This window comes from Bactrocera tryoni, chromosome 1 (genome assembly GCF_016617805.1).
Source record: "Bactrocera tryoni isolate S06 chromosome 1, CSIRO_BtryS06_freeze2, whole genome shotgun sequence".
Classification (NCBI taxonomy): Eukaryota; Metazoa; Arthropoda; class Insecta; order Diptera; family Tephritidae; genus Bactrocera; species Bactrocera tryoni.
Window position 1 is genome coordinate 83,596,261 of NC_052499.1, and position 22,320 is coordinate 83,618,580.

The following is a 22,320-nucleotide window of genomic DNA, read 5'->3' on the forward strand; positions in this document are numbered from 1 at the left end:
TGTGGAATGTATGCAGAAACTCTGTAAAAGCCTTCACAGCTTTGAGATGGGTGATTGTTTCGATGACTCTGACGATCACATATTCTGAGTTTTTTTCACTTCAACATCTTATTTTCAGCCATCCATGTAGCATTTGAAAAAAATTTATTAAAGTTATGATCAGCATGCATTCTTCGTGTGTTCAGTGTTGCAACCAATGTTTTTATGACGTTTGATACTTTCGCAAGGTCGATTGATTCGTTCTGGTGTAGGGGGTTTAACTCTCCCTCAATTAGCCAACCCCCGCCCCCCCGTCGATCCGCCCCTGCCCATCCGACGTAAGTATACGCAGTTAAAGCCGGTGTTCCGCAATGCAGCGTGCTTGGTCCAACGCTATACATGATTTTCACTGCCGAAATGCCAATAATAATCGACGAAAATATAACTGTTGCCACATATGCAGGCGACACCCCCTTCTTGCATCTGCTTACTTTGCATGTATTTGGACCAATTCTCAAAGCACTTTTGCTACTCTGATCGTCAAAAAATATGTTCTGAAGGCATCAGTCGCCTCTTCAGGTCTCCCACACAGGAGATCCCACAGATGTGGAAAATCGTTGACATCTTAGTTTTTTTCGTACAAAAATGCAGTTGTTTCAGTCGACGTATGAGAGCTCGCATTGTCGTGGTGGAGAGTGATCTGTGTTCGGTGGTTGATTTTCTTGATTTCTTGAAGGACAAAAAAAAGATTGTATACCACTTAGAATTTACTGTTCTGCGTTGTTCGAGTGGTATGGTAGTGACATGTCTAGTCTTTCCAAAAACAGGCAACCATTTGCTTAAAAGTTCATCGTATGGAATCGCTTGTGCTTGTGTTGTTGAAACATCCATGCAGTCTACTGCTGATTACTCTAGGGCTCTTTCGTATAAATCCAAGATAAATCATCTGTCACGTTGTCATATACATACATGTCTCGAAGCACCGTTATCTTATTTTTTAACATTTCTTTCGGCCAATCGACACGATACTTTTTGAAGCGATTAAAAAATTGTGTGGGATCACACTATTTTTTTTAATTAAATGTTATGCAATTTTAAATGCTTGCTGGTCCCTCTAATGCCTATAGTTATCTCAATCTCGCGATAGATCACATGACGATCTTGCAATATCAGTTTTGCGCATAGCATCAATAGTTTCCGGAGCAAAAACTGATTTTCGACGACCTTAACGAAATTTGTTAAGGAGTGACCTACAATCTGGATTGAATTCTTCATCCCAACGATAAACACTACTCCTTGATGGAGCTTCATCGCCAAAAATTAAATTAAGTTCATCGATGCATGTTGCTGAGTTAATCCATGTCGAAAGTTGTATGTACAAAAGAATCGCGCGAAAATATTCGCGTTTTGATTCCATTTTTTGGCTGAGATGAATATTTTAAGGTACTGTCAAAACAACTATTTCCTATCTTCAGATCGAAAAGAATGAATGGAAAAAATTTTCTTGGAATGAAGAGGTGATCACCGAAACTGATTCCTAATTTTTGAAGCAAAGGACAAATCGTACTACAAAATGTTATGGAATCGTTGGAGGGTCGCTGTAATACGTATATAACCCCTTGAATAGAACTGTATAGAATAAAAATAAGCCACAGAAGAGAAAATTATGCCGATCGAAAAAATTTCTTTTATGAGTGCTATTGTCGCCAAACTGTCAATTTGAATTGTGCTTAAAATATAGCCAATTAATAGGAATTAATTTGATCAAATCGTTCACTTTGACTTTATTGGTGTTGTTTATTTTAGGATTATATGTGGAGTCATTTTAAAGCCATGCTCAATGCTTAAATATACCGACATTAAAGTGTTGGGACTTCGTGCACTTAAGGTTAAATATAAGCTCAGCTTCCGTCTTGTAGCAAAGCAAAGAAGGGAAGATTCGAATAAGGAAAAAAGCAATCTTAGAGAATTTGAAGTTCGAAATAATTTGTTTTCTTTTGATTTGTTATAGGAACGGTGGGGCGTTGAAGTAACTCAGTTTTGTTTATAAGTAAACAGAAATGTCTGTTAGAAAATGGTAGCAGTAGTTCTTAACAATTACTTACATAGTTTCGAAATGTACATATAAGGAAAAGCAACGGAAAATATTTATCATTTGCAAAGGTATGGAAAAACATGTTCATGCACTAAATAAATATTCCACTGTTCATACTACGTTTATGTCCTTTTTCTTCCTTCTAGTCATGTTTTGACAAAATATCTAAAAATTTGACTTAATTTTATTACTTTCCTGCACTTCATTTCTTGACCGTTACCTGGCAAGCAAGCAGAGTGTGTGTCAATGTGTGGTAAGCCAGGAATTTGCTGCTGTCTACAAGGATTTTGCTTTTAATTCACACGAAAGAAGATGTGTCAAACAGTTTTCAGCAATTTCAAAGCATTTATTTATCCATTTTCCACAAAAGCAATAGAAACGATGAAGTATTTTATTAAGGCGAAGATTATATCGAAAAGGATAAGTAACAGCTTTGTAATTGCTGTTGAATATTGATATAGTGTAACCACTTGTCGGTTATTCTAAACAGAAAACAAAAAACAATTTGCATTTAAATTAAACAAGACAATGCAGTCTTAAATTACTCATAAATGTATGTGTCAGTGTGTGTATGTGTTTGAGCGTGTAGTGGTATGTGGCTCCTTGCAACTGCAGTGAGTTTATAAAATCGCACGAAAACGTGTTTGTATTTTCACTACAAATGGAAGCTGTGTGAATCTTAGTACAGTAGGGGGATCCTTAAAAATGGATTTCAGGCAATTTTGCAGTCCGTAAATTAGTAAAATAAATGCTAAGGGTGCTAAATTTATATTTAACTTGCTCTAAGGAAGGTTCAAAATATATACATACGCATATATATTTGTATACATTTCATATAATATCTAGTAGATTCTTTGAAAGCTATTACGGACCTTTAAGTGTTGACTTTGACGAGGACAGTAACATATTCGACTTTATTACTTAGCAAATAACCTATATGATATAAGTTTAGCAGTACACCTGGTGTTAAAGAAAAATCGATTTCGGGAAATATTTAAACATATTAATATTTTAAGGGGTTACATGGATTTTCTGCGATAAAAACAGCCTTTTTTCAAATTTTTTTTCTCACATAAAAAATTAAATATTTTATTTGGATTTTTTATTGTTACAAACATACACTGTTATTAAAGAAATTCTGAAATTTTTGGAAAAAAAATATTTTTTATTTTTATATTTTTACAAAAAAATTAAAATTTCAGGGAAAATTTTGCGGAATTTTTTTTTCAAATAGTTGTAATCGAAAACAAATTCTTTGTTTAAGCCTTTAAAAATTGCATCTCCAAGACAAGTGTAAAATTTTATGAAGATCGGTTTAGTAGTTCTCGAGAAATCTTGCTAACCGACTTCAAAAACACAGTTTCGAGAAAAACGCGTTTTAAGACGGCGCAAAAGCTCTCAAGGCTGTATCTCTAAAACTATTTCTCGGTTCAGCTTGAAAATTTAGGACAATATGTAGGTGTTGTAGATTTTAATAAGACAATAAAGAAAAAAAAATTTTTTGAAATCCGTAAACTCATGTAATCCCTTAAATGTCATGTAAATTTTCTAAAGTGAAGCCGCTTCGTTCAATCAACTCCTTCAGTATAGCAATTTTCAAATTTGTTACAGTGATTACTTGGAGACTAATGAATTCACTACGTTATAGGGATCTGTTTGACGTCGACTGTAGAGTTACCTACGCTCAATACCCATTTCGATCAAAAAAGCCCTTAGTCATTCGGAATGGCTTTAAACATATAGATATTACAAATAATCCCGAAATGGCTAATAGAGTGGCAGTCGGAATCTAAGCTCAATGGAATACCGCATGCGGAAGTCTTTGGCGTAAAGAAGTTACATCAATAATCTCACATCTGAGTCAGTCGTCAGAGAGAGACCTTAGAAGCTGGGAGGCAGTAGATGTAATGGCTGCGTGAAAGCGGCTGCATTTATACTGGGTTCCAGGCCACAAAGAAATTTCGGGAAAGGAAACAGAGATTGCTAAAAGTGCCAGCCGCCTAGCTACCGAACAATTACAGGAAATATGAAAGTCACCAAAAACGGTAGACAATGAAATTTCTGAAAGGGTGCTAGACGGCTCAGGGTAAGTCTCTTGCGAGCCGCATGGGCATAAGTAACGACTATATATACAGAAAGTGACGAGAAGTAGGTTTGAGAGAGACGCTGAAACCCCTTCTATTCCGCTGTACATCATTATCTAAAACTCGTCTTAAATATCTAGGAGCTTCGCAGTTCAAGAGGCTAGACAAAATTAGATATCAAGTCGCTCTTAAAGTTCGCAAAAAGTGTTGACATGCTCTATGACGAATACTTCATCTCAAATTACACTGAACTTCCATCTCGCATTATTAAGAACCAGTGAGTCTATGTATGCAATTAGTTAGAGTTAGATCAGTATAATCTAACCTAAACTAAATAGTCCTCTGTTTTATGGTATTTAGGGAAGTTTAGACAACTCTGATGTAAAACTTTTATTTCCACATTTATGAACCACCCTAATCTTTACATATGTAGACATAAATATTCATATAGCTGTGTCAGTTATTCAAATTGACCGATGTCAAAACACTTTTACCTTCTTGCGTTAGCAGATTCGCATTTCCATATCCAATATGCGTGTGTTGGCCTTTGCCACAAGCAAACATTTCATGGAAGGAAATTAAGAAAGTTTTCTCAAAATTTGCCAAATATTCATTAGCATTCGGTTTGGATGTGTACATTTAATTGTAATTGACGTTGAAAGGACAATAACAACAATAAAAACTATTTTGAAATGATTTTGGGAGCAGTAAAAAATGTAATATTACTTTAGGTGAAATTCACAGAAAGCTGCCGTTTATGTAGACGACACAAGCCTGAAGGATGTTTCCGAAAGAGAGAGAAGTACTTGACCCACATTGACTTTGACAGACACGCAAAAGGACGTTTTAAATTCAGCAATCCGAAAATCATAAAAATAAAGTTAAATAAAGTTGAATAAGTAGGGAAGAGAACTACCACATACCAGGAGAGAGGCAGCTCTCTGTTCGGGTAAAATATTTGCAAACCTTGCAGGGAGAGGAATTTATATTTTATTATTTAGTTCGGGATGTCACACCAAAATGCTTTAGTTTATTGTTTACTTTACACTTTTCCAATCCATAATTATGAAGATCAATAAATCACACTCTCCTCTTTCAGTTTTGTATGCCCGCTCTGCAATAGCAATTGACTCTTCCTGCCCCACTCGCCAACACCGCACGAACGCAGATGCTATGAAGGCAACTACAAATCTCAGTTACAGCCACTCTGTTGCGTCCAGCGCTAGCTCCACTTCAACAGCCACCTCGTACAACGCCAGCAGCAGCAGCGGCAACACTTCGGCCGCGTGCTTGCAACTCAGCACACCCACCGCACCGACTGCATCGGCATTGGTATCGGGCGCTTCAACATCCACAACAACAACGAAATCGACTAAAACGAAACCTGCAATAAAAACGCCGAAGGTAAGTTTTGCACCGCTCGACATCACCTTCCCGCCACCGAATACGTCCGCTACTAGCAGCAGCTGCGCGCTAACGGCCACGTGATACGAAAACGCCAATATGCCACACAATAACATCGTCTGCGAGTGGTTGCGTGCCATTGGCATGCAACAGTATGCCGAGAGTTTCATGGAGAACGGCTACGATGAACTGGAGATCTGCAAACAAATTGGCGAGATTGACTTGGACGCAATCGGTGTGGATACGGTGCAACATCGCAACAAACTGCTGAAGAGTGTGCGTTCGTTGCGCGAGAAGGGCGCCGCCATTGTGTATGTGATGATCAACGATCCGAAGGCGCTGAGCAGTAGCAATGAGATTTTGGCAACCGATTGTGATGCGCCGACGACAATGAAGGAGCTGGAGGCTATTATGAAGCGTCATTTGGAGGCCGATGGCATTCGGTTGACGGCGCATCCCTATTCGACGCCGGTAAGTATCTTACAGGAATATTTAGATTTGAGGTCGTTGATTTGCGGTAGCAAGACACTTGTCCTTAGTCTTTTATGACAAATTTTTAGAAGTACCAAAAAAATGGGATAATATTTGCTAGTATCGTTATTTCGTGGAGTCAATCCGAATCAAATTGAAATCGTTTTGAAATTGGAACGCAACTCTTCGGGTTATTGTCCACACTGTAAATAAACAAATATTAGAGCTGATCGTTAATCGATAATCGGTTGTGCGGAAGATAAAGATTTCCCAATTATAATTTTAAAGTCTTCTTCTCTTCTTCTTTATTAGAGCCGAGTTACTGACTAGTGCTCTTAGAGAGCAGGAGTGCGGGTCGAGTAGAAAATCATTCGGCTGTCCGTTGTAATTGAAGGTTTTTGATTAAACCTTCCTTGAGTATGTTTCCTGCAGTTTTTGCTGCACAGAGGCGGGTGCGTATCTTGGCTGCAACAAGATAGTGGTTCGAGTCGATGCTTGGACCTCGGAGCGTACTCACGTCTAAAACACTGGAGACTTGTCTTCCGTCTATCACAACATGATCGATCTGGTTGGTGGCTTTTCCAGATGACAACCAGGTAGCTTGATGAATTTTGGTATGATGGAATCTAGTATTACAGATAACCATATTTCGGGCCTCGGCGAAGTCGTTCAGCCTCAACACATTTGGAAATGCTTCTTTCCAAAGATACCTTCTTTGCTCACCCTGGCGTTAAAATCGCCAAGCATGATTTTGGCAGTTCTCATAGATCCGCTCCAAGCACTCATAGAAGGCATCTTTGGTCATATCGTAATTTTCTTCCATCGCGGCGGGGGCACTAGAACTTTGATGCGGATTGTGTCTAGACGTTCATCCACCGGGGTGAATGACAGTTCTCGGCGACGGAGTCTCTCTCTCACCACGAATCCCACACCAAATTTGCGATCCTTTATATGGTTGCTATAGTAAATGCCACAAGGACCTACTCGTCTCTGTCCTTGTCCCGTCCATCGCATTTCTTGGACGGCGGTGATGTCAGCCTTTTTACTTTTCTGATGATATCAACAGCTGGGCAGCGGCACCTACCCAATTAAGAGACCGGACATTCCAGGTGCATGCCCTTAATAGAAATGCTTAAGGCGTTTGCCATGGTCGTCATCAGGAGAGGGGTCTCTCTTCCCAGACTGTTGCTTCCTTTTCATTGGGGCGTTTTTTACGTAGCGGGTTCCAAGCCCAGCGTTCAACCCTGAGAAGGGATGGTTCGCCTTCTCATTTAACCCTGAGGATACTTGGTCTAAGACCAGAAAGCGTGAGGTGCTTGAGTGATATGAAAAAGAATCGTTTCCGGCCACTCCCAAGTAAATGGCGCTCAGAGAACTTTCCCTTCTTCTTTTGCTTTCTTAATAAATGATTATAGTTCATGTCTTCGGAGGTGAATTATTAGCCTGGTTTCAGAGTGCACTACATATAGTCAAAATCTACCGTCTAGTCAAACTCTACAATACTTAGGTCTTTGAACGTACCGGATTACGTATTGTCACAAGGTCACCAAAGATCATTTAAGCGCGGTGTTCTTTATGTAATAAATCCAAACACCTTCCGAAAGCCTGTTAAAGTGTGACGAATGTTGAATGCAAGAGTTAAAGTGTTTGTTATTAGTTTCGCCCAACAATAACCCGTGAGACCTGTGATGGCGCTAAGCATAATCGAAACGTGCCTTATCAACGTTCTTCTCGCAGCTTTTATACCCAGCAACCTCCGAGCAATGTAAACATTAACGTCTCAAGTTCCGTTAATGGCAAACACACAAACAAAAAGAAGCAACGCATAGGATTTGCGTTAAGTGGCACAAACAGCGCGACTATCGATTGGTAAGCCCGCCAAGCGCCGCTGCAAGCGGTGTCTAAGGAAGGAAGAGATTTCGAAAACTTTATGCCCGCGGTAAGTTTGCAAACAAATACATGTGTATAAGTATGTACATATATACTTTTAAAGAGAATATAAATACACGCATCCGCTTGAGCGCCAAGCTGCTAATTACAGTTACTCATAGTCGCCTAGACTCCTGCGTACTCAGTGTCATGGCTGAAGGTAGGCGCGCGGCAGCTCCTGCAGATTTGCACTGGCGTGTCAACGGCAGACGCGTTTACCCGGCAATGTGTTTCAGATTGGCAAACACATTGCAGCGCCATTATCTGCGCGCCCCCGCTGCATGTGCGCGCTGCTGCTCGTCAAATTGCCGCAGCAAGAATAATAATTTTCCAAGATGTCGAACGTGCGTGGTTATCTTATTATATCTGCGCTTGTCGCCCTTTGCGCTTTGCAGAACCTTACGAAGATAGCGACTTCAGCGCTCCAAGTATAATGTGGCACGCAAGAAAGTAGCTACTGCATGTGGCGTAAAGCGGCGTTGTTGTGTACAAAATGCATCCACATCACAGAATATGGCAACACGTCTCAATTACGCTTTCAACAGCTGCGGCTTCAGTGGCAGCGTGTATAGCAGGAGCAGGAGCCGGAGCTGCAGTGACGTATTGACAGCGTGTGTGTCTTGTAGGTTGCGCTTGTGAACGTGCAACAAATACGGTTGTAGCTGTTTATGCGCGTAAGAGAGAAGGCTGCAAACTTTCGGAAAGGAAAATGCGTTTTTGATGACTTTACTTAGACGACTTCAATGTGACAGCATCGGTGGAGGAGCGGGCTGCACATACTGTTGTTGATGAATAACTGTTGTAGTGCGATTGAAATCGCTGGCTTAAAGCGGACTAAAAACTCTTTAAAGTTGACTAGATCACCAAGTTGGAATGCCGTTGGGGTGCGTTGCATTCAAGCGTACGGCAGGTGTTTGCCCCTGATACATTGACACAGATATTTTCCACGCACATTAGTGCAAGAATGCGCTTTCACATGGATCTAGGTGCATATGTGTAAATAGTTCTCTATTTCAGTTATTTCAAGTGCTTTGTGCTTGAATGACTATTTGCATAACTTGTACAATCTCTTACACATAAATCTTAACCGCATACAATTTCACTAATGACGGCATGATAGACTATGTTTTACGATTGGATAGTGATGGAATAACGTGTGCTGGAAAGTATGTTAGCATGAGCAACATTGTTGACCGATTTTGTATGATTTCTCATTTCGGCTAGAAGGGGTCACATAAAATCTTGATTGTTGAGATTTCTTATTTTGTGGGTGAGGGGGTGGAAAATGCCTTCCGCATCATAAGTGCTGCACACCATTAGCATTACTTGGCGTACCATTTTTCTCATTGAGAGATTTAACGCTGCGCACCTGCGTCCACGTCCCGATTTTTGCTGTGAATTTGTTGATAATCCCCCAGTTTGCTTCACTCTCCAGCATGGCACTGATTAAATTGTCTTCTATGGTGGTGTGTTCTCATTGGCGGCCCACACATTCAAGGAATGTGTGTTCGTCTTCTGTCGCGTCGTAGTATAGGCATGACGCTGATTGTCGTCAACGTTAGGAGCTTTCTCTTTGCCTGGCTAGGGCCTCCTATGTTGGCCATTAGTCTTTTCATGGGAGGTGATCTTCGCTGCCTTTCCTGTGTCGTGTTGGATTTGTACCAAGAAGATTAGTCTGCGGTCTAGTCTTACACCTAGGTAGTTTACTGCTTTTTGTGTCCTAAGAATATCTTTAGTCGTTTGCATACTTATTTCAAGGAGTATGTGCTTATTTGTTAGCAGTAGTAACACTGTTCTTTTCCGTATCAAGCTGGAGGTTGTGTGAGTCGAGTCATGCTTGCGTTCGTATCATGAACTGATTAAGCTTTCTCAGCACTTCTTCTGTGTTTCTTGCAATAATTACTGCAACAATGACGTCCACGTTCGTCTGGCATTTCGAGTTTTAGTATAGCGTCGTAGTTGATGTTCCACAAGTATGGGCTAGAATGGATCCTTGTGCTGCTTCTGAGAGTGACCGCTATCTGTCGTGATCATTCTCTAATTCGGTATGGCAGTTTCGGACAACGTCCGGTGTGTTTAACGTCGGTAACTGCTTTACCTCATAGCGCTCAAAAGTGCCTACATGTGGCACAGCGGATCAAATCAATGCGTTGATCAGCGCCCTGAGAATGCTAAGCATTTTTAGTACCAATTGGCAGTGTGGAATAGACACACTAACCACCTTGGTCGGGTTCGAGACCCATCTAAAACCTCTGCCGTGCTTTGGGTCCGGCAGCAGTTTCGGACAGTAAGGTAGGCCCGAACCACATTCCTGAGGTAGTCGAGGATTTTTTTGTTTTTTTCGAGAGCGTCGACCTTATTCACCCACCTAGCGCTGTTGAAGGCGTTTCGGTGATGCGCGGCTTTTACGCATTCATTTATGCATTTTATAGCTACTACGATTAATCTGGCGGGTTTAAAGCCGTGTTGTCAAGGAGACAGTCCTCCAGCTTCGTCGATAGCCGCTTCGAGTCTGGGTTTAGGTAGTGTTTCATAGAGTCGAATGGTAAATTAGTTTCCGGTCACATTTAGGTCGTTGTTAGACAGTTCTGCACATTTTGTAAGCGAAAACCTACGCAAGCACAAACTCTTCTGACGGAATATATAATGTTAAAAAATCCAAGTGTTAAATAATTTTTTTCGTAATACAAAGTTCCCTGTGAATCAAAGTTGTGGCAGGGTTATGTGATGCTTCTCTGAAACAAAGTCTTAACTGAGCTTAAACAAAAGCTGGCAATAATTGTATTTAGATAGTAAATGTATAGGTGTTTATGCACCCACATTAAGAGAATGCTACATACATATGTATCTAATGTGCTTCAGACAATTTGTCTGGCGGCTTATGAATTTTGTTGCCAGATTACTCGAGCGCGTCTCAACTAATTGCACTTGAAGAAACTCACAAAGGTACATGAACAACACTCAAACTCACATGCAGATGGTAAGACAGCCAATTGTCGGCGGCGTGGCGCATATGAGTCCCACGATGTATAGACCGCGATTTGCAGTACACTCTCGTATTTGAAATATGGCAACGCTCGGCACATAGAATGAAATGGCGGCATGGCAATGTGACAGTTCAATGTCAAGTGGTTGGATGTATGCAGTAGTGTGTCTGAGAGCTGCATTTGCATATGTGTGTGTGTGCGATGTCGAGGCAAAACAACACACTTGAAGCAAGTGCAATGCCTCACAAGCGGCTCAAATGCTGCAACTATTTAGTTTGCTGTTGACGACGATGACGATGACTCATCACCGCCACTCATCGCAACTTAGCATTTCCATAATTACAAATTTAAATATTTCGTGTTATAGACACAGCACACAGCACCCTATACATACTTATACAAAAATAGTAGCGCCAGAGTGTGTTTATTACATTTGTCTGCGGTGAAGTGGCAGCTCCTTAGTAATTACCAGGAGATATGTATGAACTTTTCTTGTTAGCTAAAGGCAGGCGGTGGCTCAAAACGCTTTGATATTTACATCAGTATGTGTGACTATGAATTAAGAAGCGATTCTGCTGATGTATTGCATGCACTTTAACAAATTTAGCCTCCATTAACCTCGGCTGGGCGCCTTTCACACGTGCCTTCGTTTGAAATTTACGCGCTTGTAAAGAGTTGCAGCGCGTCGCTTTTTATTACTGCCCACCTACGCTGATTGCCTTTCAAGTTACTGTTACTGTTACTCTGATACAGCTCACGAGCTTTTTGGAAGATTTTTTGCACACTCACATTCGATTTGTTCTGCTTCTTGTGTGTTTCTTGTTGCAGGAGGGCAAACGCGGCTATTTGGAGGGCCTTGCTGCGCACTACAGCAAACAGATTAATATGCCGTACGAGGACGTGTTGGACGCCATCGAGGAGGTGCGCGTTTCCAAGTGGAAGGAGCGCCATGTGCGCATTTCGACCGGCCACACTTTGTCGCGGCGCGCGGGCGGCAGCAGCAGCAGTGGCGGCATCGGTGTCAGCGTCATGTCGGGGATGATGGGCGGTGGCGGTGGCGGCGGCGGCGTAGGTGTTGGATTCGGCATTATTGGCGGCAATATCGCAAATCAATCAACTCTGCCGACAAGTCACAGCCAACCATTGTATGTGCCTGGAAAATATTTGGTACGTATACGCCGTGTATGCCCGTGCTCAAAACCGGGGGCAGTTCAAGTTTGCTTTTTTCCTCACATTTTGATTGCATGCACTTTATCAAATGATGTTGTTGATTTATTTTCTGTGGTTGTTGTTGTGTCTTTTTTTGGTGTTTTTTTTTTTACCAACACTTTTTCTGGTTTTTTTATGGCCGTTTGCAGCCATCGAGTTGCCTTTCCAATCGTGAGGAGAATGAAATCTACAGCTTTGCGCAAAACGATTTGGCAAATCGCATGGCCAGAAGTGCAATTGATTCGAAATCGGCGGTTAACCTGAATGGCATGCAGCACAGCTATCCGGGCGCTAGGCGGAATTTCTTCTACGATTTCTCGGCAACAGGTAGGTGCATCATGGAAATAACAATGTCAGTATGCGGTTAAATGTGTGCGTGTGTGAATTTAAGAGCACGGAATTTTAAAAACGCGATTTATACATACTCTTAGAAGATTTTCACACAATATTTTTGAAGATATTTCTATATTTCTTTTCAAGGAAAACAAACTGACTTATTTCAACATAAATTATTATTTTTAATACTTTCCATTTCTCTTCTAACCAGAGGGCCGTAATCGGAATAAAAGACGTACGGTGTTTGCGCGTTTCCTCAGCGGTCTGAACAAAGGTGCTGAAGAAAATAACCCAAACGAAGAAATGCAATTGAAGGTAAGTCAAAGATCTAAGTGTCTTCATTGAGGCACATAAAGCTCGGTAAATAAAGGGTGATCCATTTCGGCGTACCCTACTTTTTTAAAGAAAAACACAGAAACTTCAAATTTAATGGAGAATGTTTATTATCATTCGAAAGAACATTCTTTGGAATTAATTTTTGAAAATTATCTCTTCCAAATGTTGGCCGGCGCTAAGTCTCAGGTCCATCCGTGAGTCTAATTTTCGATTAATCATTTGAGCATTTCGGCTGGTTACTAGCAAATGACATACGTGATGCTTTGTAGCGTGAATCGAAGCGGGATTGCCCGCATAGACTTCAGACCTTACATATCCCATCCCCACAGGAAAAAGTATAACGTTGTAATATCAGACGACCTTGGTTGCCAATCGGTCGGCCTAAAACGTGAAATTGAATTGAACAATTTTTAAATGCTGTTTGGGCTTAAGTTTTTTATAATGAAATGCCAAATTGAACAAAAATAATATGACACCTGGACACGACTCACGTGTGATCTGTGGAAAATAGTTCTCGGACGTTTTACTCACAAGTGCTGAAATTAAAGTCATTAGTTCGTTTGTTCGGATCGAAAAAGGAAGGAAAGTTTCTCATGTGAAGCTTTATCAACATTTTCACTATACCTTTTCTACGTTTCCGCTTAAGATCACAATTCTGGTCAATTTGACATTAAAAACATTTATTTATACAGATTCGTTTGCTTAAGGTTATAATCAACAATAAAAAAGAAAAGTTTGTGACATCGAACATCTCAAGCGAATGAAATGTCAATTGCTCATAGTAACTAATTACTAATCAAGTTATTGACTCCTTTCATCTATAACGTTACACACCAATGTCAGACGCAGGCGAAAACTTTATGGGTCTTATCGTATGGCTTCACATAAGTTTGTTATCGCTCCTCGTTAAAAATATAAAATATAATTTGTCGAACAACTAACTTGATTTGTTCACATATATAGGTTGGGTATGGATAAAAAAGTCAGTAGCATGCCGACAAAACGTCTACAAGACGGACTATATTTCTTTCAGCCGACTGTCCGGCCTCGTAAAAAGTAAAGCATACAAGATGCTTTCAACTTAGTCTGGCGAAAGCTGGACAGTAAAGCAACAAGTGTTTAGATGTTTCCATCTTATCTTCATATTGCAACTTCGACATGTTGCATCCTCCAAAATCTTTAGCCTCACCGAATGAGTGCCAATGGGAGACAGTGTCCCGTTAGGACGCCTATCTTTGCGGCGATATGAGTCTTCCTCAGAACGTCAGAAGGTTTTCGCAAACGCACAAGTACTTGCTGAGCTCACCACTGCTCGTTTCCATCTTCATGGAATTTGACTATTGTTGCTTTTTCTTACAAATTCATTGGCTATGCAATTTCCGACGATTCCGCTATGGTCATGCACCCTGATTGACGTATGTATATGTCTGTTTTGCCAAAAAATTATTCTGAATGCATTATTGTCTTTAGATAAAAACATATTTTCTCATTTGAAAATAGTCTAATACTCCTAATTTACACTTCACTTGAATAGCTACAATTTTCTTATTAATTCGCCAAATACTCATACAGTTAACCCGTTAAGTAGCTCGGTGGCAATTAAAAGTAATTGCCACTTCTTCAAAGTTTGCGTGCGAACAACAACTGCAATTGTTACTCTAATCTAGTTGATGATGGCTTCCTTAAGTGTGTGTGTGCTCCCCCTAACATACTTCATATGACTTTTATTGCTCAAACTTTAAATTGCAACAATTTCAGGTAAACGAGGGAAACAACTATTTTCTAGTTGCTCAAGTTGCGGATGTGTTTTGAGCGCCTTGAGCAAAGCAAGAGAGGGTGTTGGAGCATATTTAATATATATACTCGTAACAGCTAGACACAAATATCATGTGCGGTTGTTTAGTGGGGGAGTAGACAGCTTAATGTAGTTCGCTTGTTTTTTCGCTTTGTTGTTTACTTCTTTCATTTGCGTTGCTTTTTACATATGCCACAGTCCAATGTTGCTCTTTCCGGTATTTTCATTTTCGTCCTAACCATATTCGAATTGTTGGGGCACAAATTGGATTGCCGTGTGGGCTTGCAGAGGATTTTGTTCATTTGCACCTTTACGTCGCGCTGTTGTCATTGCGGTCTCGTGCACATTTATGCGGTTACTCTTTTTTCGGTATGTTTGCCTTTTATGGCTTTCCCATTGTTTTGGGCTGCGCGTCCGCCTAAAGTTTTTTGACCGAAATTTCGTGTTTTTGTTTTTACAGCAAATATGTGTACCTCTCTTGGTTAACTTTTTTCTTTTCCCTTAACACCTCCAACTCGTATCTTTTTACGCACACTTCGGCGTTGTTTCAATATTGTGCTTTGTAATTCATGTTCAACCATTTGTTGCCACCATTTTGTCTATTATTTAGGGTGTGGGTTGTTGTTGGTAGTTGGAAATTGTATTCAGTTAATCCGAGGTTTAGTTAAATTGTTTTAGAAATCAAAAAGATAGTGCATATATTCGTTTAAAAATCAAATGCTGATAGTAAGTATATATAAAAATTAAAAATTAAATGTTAAAAATAGTAAAAATACATCCAAAATGAAGCTGTGTACAGATCTCATATAACATTATTAGAACCTATATGTTTTTAGCAAAGATTTCCCCTGAGAATTTTTAAATTCCATATCAGCTTAAATGTAGGCCACGTTTTGAAATATTTTCCTAAATGTAGGCAACGTTTTGAGGTCAAAACCAGACCTTCATTATCTTGTTTCAAAAATAATATTTGCCAAAGTCATCAGAGAATATTACTAATATAGACTATTACAATTACAAATAGCGAGTGATCCAAGTAGATGGACTTTTTTGAGCCGTGTCAAGCGTCAGGCCATGTCCAGCACGCAGTGAATAAAATAAAGCAGCCATAGCTGGGAGTGTGCACGAAGACCGTGGAGGGTCGATTCGGCGCCGTTTGCAGCAATTCGGGCTGACGTATGGAAGGTCTTGGGACATTTTACGTCGAGATCTTGAAGTAAAAGCGAACGAAATACCAGATGCAATGTGCAAGAACTGAAGCCGTTCCACCTTCCCAAGCGATATCTCTTTGCTCTATGGGCTCTTGAAAAATTCCAAGAGGATCCGACGTGTTCGAGCCAAATTTTGTTCAGCGATGAGGCAAATTTCTGGCTCAATGGGTATGTAAACAAATAAAATTGCCACATTTGGGACGAAACGACGAAGAACAACGTCAAGAGATTGAGGAGCTGCCATTTCATTCAGAAAAATAACGGCTTGGTGTGGTTTGTGAGCCGGTAGAATCATCGATACATATTTCTTCAAAAATGATGCCGGTGAAAACGTAATCGTGCCATGATAACCGACTATTTGATGCTTGAAATTGAAGCTCGTGATCTCAGCGACATTTGGTTGCAAAAAGACCACGCTACTTCCCACACATCGCACCAAATAATGTTTTTATTGAGAGAACGCTTCGATGAGCTGATAATTTCACGTTATGGGCCGGTCGATTAGCCACCAAGATCGTGTGATCTCACGTTGTTAGACTGTTTTCTGCTTTGATTCAGGCCTTGGACAAAACAACACGCGGTTAATTTCATAGTTACCAGTCGAAATGCTCGAAGAAGTCATTGAAAGTTGGACTCAATTCAAAAAATGTTCTTTCGAAAGACGATAAACATTTCCCATTAAATTTGAAATTTCTGTATTTTTTCTTTAAAAATGTAGGGAACCTCAAAATGGTGCACCCTTCACAACAAAAAAAAAAACATGTGAAAATATTCCCTTCACTTCTAAGCGCATCAAAAAGGGGTTCAGTCAAAAAGCTCTCCGCTTCAATCATTTTTGACTTCTGAATCTCTGAAGAGCTTTTGTTAGCCATTCACTTACTTTTTATATTTTAAATCATTTCCAGTTGTTCATTTAATATTTAAACGAAATTCGCTTTTTGTTGCGGTTTCGTTTTATGTTTTTATGAACGCTTGTTGTTGGGCTCTGGCAACTACTAATGTTGCTCGGCTTGTTGTCTTTTTCACAGCGGACGTGTTTATTTGTGCTTGACACAATGTCCTCCCGAAAGTGCACACACACACACTTGCACATACAAAAATTTACAAAAAAAATTGTAAAACTTCACGTTCGGTCCCACAGCAAGTGAATCGTGTTCTTTTTTTGCGCCTTTGTGGTCGTCCGCTGATGTTTTGTATTCTTCCGTCCTTTGCGGTTTGTACTAAATTTTTATTTAATATTTTTGTGTGCTTATTTTGCATGCGCTTTTTTGTTTTGTGGTCAATTTTTGTGAATTACCTCAACTGCGCATTGAGGTGCCGGAAAATACGCTTTGACTTCGGGCAATCGACTCTGGACTCGGACTTGGACGTCAAGCATTGAGACATGACGCTGTTCCGAGTACTCGTGGCGCTTTTCTGCGTCTCTCAGTTACCGTTTGTTGGCGGTACACGGCAGCAATTTAATTTCAAAAGCGACTACTTCTCGGATCCCTGGGAGTTATGTAGTCTCGCTGCCAACGCCTTTCGTTTTCATTTATACAATTTAGTATTGTTGTTGCATTTTATTTGCTTTTGCTATATTTGTTATTGCCGTTCTCGTTGTCGCATTGTGGAGTCACATCGCTGACATCCTGTTGTTGCAAGAAGCCAAAATGAACACAAAGCAGGTGCGGGTTCGGGGTTTTATTAAAAAAAAGTTTTAACTGAAAAGAATTGCGAGTTGTTTAGAGAAAGAAAGAGAGAGGGAGTGAGTGAATAAGAGTTGTTGGTGTTGCTTAAAAGTTGTGCTTAAATGCCGTGGAATTTCGCTCATTACGTGGTCTGCTGCGGAAATGTTACTTTGGCTCATGTTTTCGCCCACGCCTTTGACTAACTAGTTTGCAGCTTCTTCTATTCTACCACTTTCTTCAATCGCTATTTGAAAGGTGGATTTTAGCTGGCGTCTGTGTCGCTTTAGCGTCGGCATCTCGCTGGACAAGTCACTACAAGCGGGCGAGCGTACTGTCGAGGGCCGTGAAGTGGTTATGTTGCTGTTGTTGTTTGCTTGTGTTAAGCGTTTTTGTTTCAGGTGTCGCTTGGATTATTATTTTTATCGCGCTTCTCGCTAATCTTTTGTCCGGTCGATTTTCCTTCCTTTAGAAAGTTGCCACACAGCGCCAGCGCCAGTGCCAGTGGCAGTGGCCAGTGAGCGAACACAAAGTTCATCTCATTACTTGGTTATTAAGTTTTCTTTTGTGTTATTGTTGGTGGTAAATGGCTTTAAAGTAGTTGGCGTTAAAATACTTCATTTGAATAGTAATTATAAGCGGCAATGTAGTGGTGCATAATGAAAATTTGTTAAGGTGGTTCGCAGCATCGTTAGATTTTGACGCTAACTTTCTTATATAACCGTTATTCTGCCTTAATAGTCATTCTATTTTGACGAAAACTTTGCATTGTCAGCACTGTCGCCGTCATCAACGGCCAATGCTATTATACATCCGTTCTGGGTCCCCTATAGTAATTTTTAAGATTTATTGTATGATACAGGGATTGGTCAGAAAGTAATAGGACTGAGTCGACTTAAAAAAATGTATTGAACCAATCGTTACAATTCTAAAAACTTTCGAAATAGGATCTTTCTGCGTCGATGCAGAATTGCCAGCGCGATTTCAAAGCATTGAAGGCGTCACGGAAGGCATTCTCCGGAATAGCCTTGAGAGCCCAGAGAGATGCATGCTGCTTGGATCCCTACTGTGGCATGTGCCGTTCGGAAGACTGCCTCTTTGTCTCGGGATCATACTTAAAGATCCATGACTCGTCACCTGTGATTACGTTATTCAAAAATTGGGGGTCACTTTTACACACCGCAGTTTCTGGTCATCAGTGAGCACTTTTGAGATCATCTTCGCGCATACCTTGCGCATGTTCAAGTGCTCCGTCACAATGTCATGAACTACAGATTTTCAAAATTAGTCGAAGGTCTGAGTACAAAACCTTAAGCACATCAAACGTCCCTGTCGCAGATTTACCGAGTTTCACCTAGAATTTAATCGTTTACCTCTGCTCTAACGAACGCTGCTTTTTCGGCGTCGCGCGAAAATGTTCGTCCTGACTCTCCAGGTGCTCGGAAACAACTGATCAGCCACTCGTTCGTTAGCTAAGAACGCCCTCTACAGAATCCAGTCGGTGCGAGCACGCTCCGAAGTACAGTCGTGACGGAAGAAAATCAGTTCTATTCTTTTCCGGACAAATTTTCAAATATATATTTCTTTTGTTATTGTTGTTTTTAGACCATAAAATAATTTTAAATTATTCCAGCTTGGTCCTCGGCCAAATATGAATCCTGTTCCGTCGTGTTGGGATCCGACTTAAGGGGCACACCAGTGTGAAATAAAAAAAAAATCAATTTTTTTTTCATATTTCCATAGATAAGACTTTTGAAAATAATATACTAAAAATTTAAATCGATAAGCAGTTTTTGAGTTACAGCCAGTTTATTTTTAAAATTTTTTTTCCCGAAACAGCATTCTTCGTATTTGCTGTAGTGATTACTCGGACCACTAACAGAGCTTTTCCCCATGTTCTATACATGTATAGTGCTTCATATAATGATTTTTCAGTGTTTTGGTTTGGACAGCCATATGCGGTCAAAATTTTAAGACAATGCAATCTTTCTTAAACGCCGCTATGGTTTTAGGCTATCAGACTAGTTGTGCTCCTTAAACAGTCTATCCTCTTGATTCAAAGCTACATAAGCTTCTCAGCCATATAAACTCACTTGTTTTGGCCAGGAGCAGTCTTATTAACGACTGATGGTCAGATAAATAAGGGAAGTGGATCTTACTACCACTTAACAACCAAAATTGTGATGGAAAATCACTTTATCTGACAGGATCAATGTCTGTAAAAATATTTTAAGAGTGTATTTAAGAGAGTTAACGTAGTTGCGCTCAAACATTTGTAGGTTCTTTGGTGAGTAGTTTTGTCATAGAATCGACTCCAGAAGTACATCAGTTAGATGGAGACAGCTGAAAGCTTGTAGAGCCTCCTTTTTGTCGAGTAATCCCGAGGTACATACGAGAAAAAAGAGAAAAGGCTGCGGAAAGCATGCAGCAGTGGTATATGTAAGGGTCTCGGTGTGCTGGTCTTGAACTTGGTGCCATTGACAAGAGCTTGAATTTGTGAAATTTGATTCTAGAAGAGTACAAAGTCAGCAGCTTAAAATAATTAATGAAAAAAATATATTTAAATAATTAGTAAAAGTTTTTCCGTTTTACTCACAACTTTCTTCTTTTCTCAATCATTATTTTTTCCAGTCTGCGGAGAAGTTTAAAGCCTGCAGCACCATGAAGCGCGTAGAACCGCATCAGAATTTCGAAGAGACAATAAGACGAGTAACTATTAAATAAAATTCTCCTGTGTAAATCATTTACCAATGCAATATATCTTTCATTAATTATTTCATATAGTTGAAGACGCAGAAGAAAAAAGGCGAAACGCATGACAAGGGCATACACGACAGGGGCAAGGAGGTGGCGCACACCATGGTCAACGAAATGCCACTCAACAATTACACGAAGCATCCTTAGGACACGGCGAAAGGCGAAGCGGCAGAGGCAACGGAACAAAAAGAGGTGAACGACGCAGATAACGGGAAGGATACACCGGCGGTGAGTCAAGCGCAAGAGGCGACAGAAAACGATAAGGGAGTCAGCAAGGACAACGCAGGGGAGGCGATGTGCAGCAGCAGCAGCGCGGCGAAGAGGGCGATAGTGAACGATATTGACAAACATATCTACGAGAACCAACTGTGAGCGAGTCGTACTTAATGCAGAGGTGTGCTGCAAGAGGTACGCAAAGTGCAGCGCGGTGCAGTGGAGTGCGGGTTGAGGAAATAATTCATCAGTTGCGGCGATGGTGCGAAAATGATAATAACTTTGCGGTTGTAATTATGCATTCAATTTTCCATTTCTCGAATTGCCTGACGCAAAACGTAAAAACGGACAAAAAATTGCAATGCCACAAAGCAGAAGGAGACACAGCAAAGCCAACAACAACAACAATAACGCAGTTTTTGTAGTTGCCTATAAAGTTTGCTGGATAAATTAGTTTCATTTGCAGTTTTAAGGGCAGCACTCAGTGGCAGCGGCGCTGTGGCCGATGTGGCATGGAACCCAACACACATAAATGCAAATGGCAAAAACCTCAATTAAAATCCGCACCAATAATTTAAGTCATTCCAATGGACCGCTACGCACAGCTAGTAAACACACACACACACATACATGCATGCACACACATACATATAAGTGTCTGCACTCACTAAACCATCGAGCATCGACCAACGTGCGGCCAATTGCAACTGTACACACACACACACAGAACGGTTTGGATGGGCGATAAATTAGGCACATCATTCACTTTCATAGTCGAAGCTGTGCGGTGCGCTGCTCTGCGGCTGTGTCGGTCTCCGGCTCCGACACTGTTGACCAAGTGAATGAACAAAGAGCAACGAGCAGCGTGAAACCAGCGACGAGCGACGAGCATGGCAAATCCTTTCGGGCGTCAATGTGCTTAAAAGGGGATAACAATGTCCAATACACCAGGGATTAGCAGTGAATAAGCGCAAACCAAATGGCCAACAAACCGTTGGACAAGCGCAAAGAATACGGACTGGTTAAACTGGCCGTACAGGGTGACTCCGCATTCGCTCTGTTGCTTTTTTTGTCTCTATGTATGGCTGCCACTCGCTAAAGCGCCAGACCCGTGCTGTTCAATCGATGCCGCCAACTGACCGAATGCGCTTCATTGCACACATCTTTAAATACATATGTACATATATAAGAACATATATATGTACATGAATGTATATTATGTTGGGGTGTTATTGGATTTTCGTTGCAAGTTTTATGCTCTATATTGAAAACGCCACAGTTGATAATTCATTTTCAGTCGCATGCTGATGGTGTATGGGAAACAGCAAATACAGTTGCAATCCGTCGTGATAACTATTTTAAGTCGCATATTTTTATGTACTTCTGCATTCAACAATCATTTGTTGCTTGTTTCGAAAATGATTAGGGCACATAATTTTATCATAAAAGGTGGATTTTTCGAATCATTTTGTTTTAAATCAAACTAAAGTTCGTTGAATTTAGAGATTTTTATCGCTTGGTTTCTAGCAGACCTATGATTTGTTATTGTACTTAAAACCTGTTTTCATCGGAATTTTCTACAATCAAAGGGTCATGCGAAATTGAACGTATACTGGCCCCACTAATGCTTCTAGTTGCCACATAAACACAATGTCACCTAAACCAGTTTACTCACATCATCAATAGTTTCCGGAATAACAACTGATTTTGGACGACCTTCATTCTGATCTATGATCTCGATCCCATACATTTCATTAATTCCATTTTTGGTCGATATGAATATTTTAAGTAACTGTCAACACGAACAAACACGCTCTTATACCAAAACGTTTTGAGCTTGTATATCA

The 22,320-nt window shown here is 40.4% G+C and overlaps 1 protein-coding gene across 2 annotated transcripts; it reads left to right on the plus strand.

Moving 5' to 3' along the window:
• Positions 1-5,661: 5,661 nt before the first annotated feature.
• LOC120766399 lies at positions 5,662-20,899 on the plus strand. 2 transcript variants are annotated; one of them, XM_040091847.1, is made up of 7 exons: positions 5,662-6,033; positions 11,778-11,958; positions 12,022-12,116; positions 12,308-12,485; positions 12,706-12,828; positions 20,154-20,212; positions 20,288-20,899. In XM_040091847.1, exons 1-7 carry the CDS (start codon positions 5,662-5,664, stop codon positions 20,405-20,407), a joined length of 1,128 nt encoding a protein of 375 aa, XP_039947781.1. In that variant the 3' UTR covers positions 20,408-20,899. The 2 variants fall into 2 exon arrangements, with proteins under 2 accessions (XP_039947781.1, XP_039947780.1); XM_040091846.1 differs by having other exon boundaries at positions 11,778-12,116; positions 12,706-12,809; positions 20,135-20,212.
• The last annotated feature ends 1,421 nt before the right edge of the window (positions 20,900-22,320 follow it).

What these genes read in the sequence shown, in the direction of transcription:
- LOC120766399 (XM_040091846.1), top strand. Translation starts at nt 5,662, where the DNA reads ATGCCACACAATAACATCGTCTGCGAGTGGTTGCGTGCCATTGGCATG. An exon ending in ATGTGCCTGGAAAATATTTG is followed by an intron (nt 12,117 to 12,307) that starts GTACGTATACGC and finishes GGCCGTTTGCAG; the next exon opens with CCATCGAGTTGCCTTTCCAA. An exon ending in ACGAAGAAATGCAATTGAAG is followed by an intron (nt 12,810 to 20,134) that starts GTAAGTCAAAGA and finishes TATTTTTTCCAG; the next exon opens with TCTGCGGAGAAGTTTAAAGC.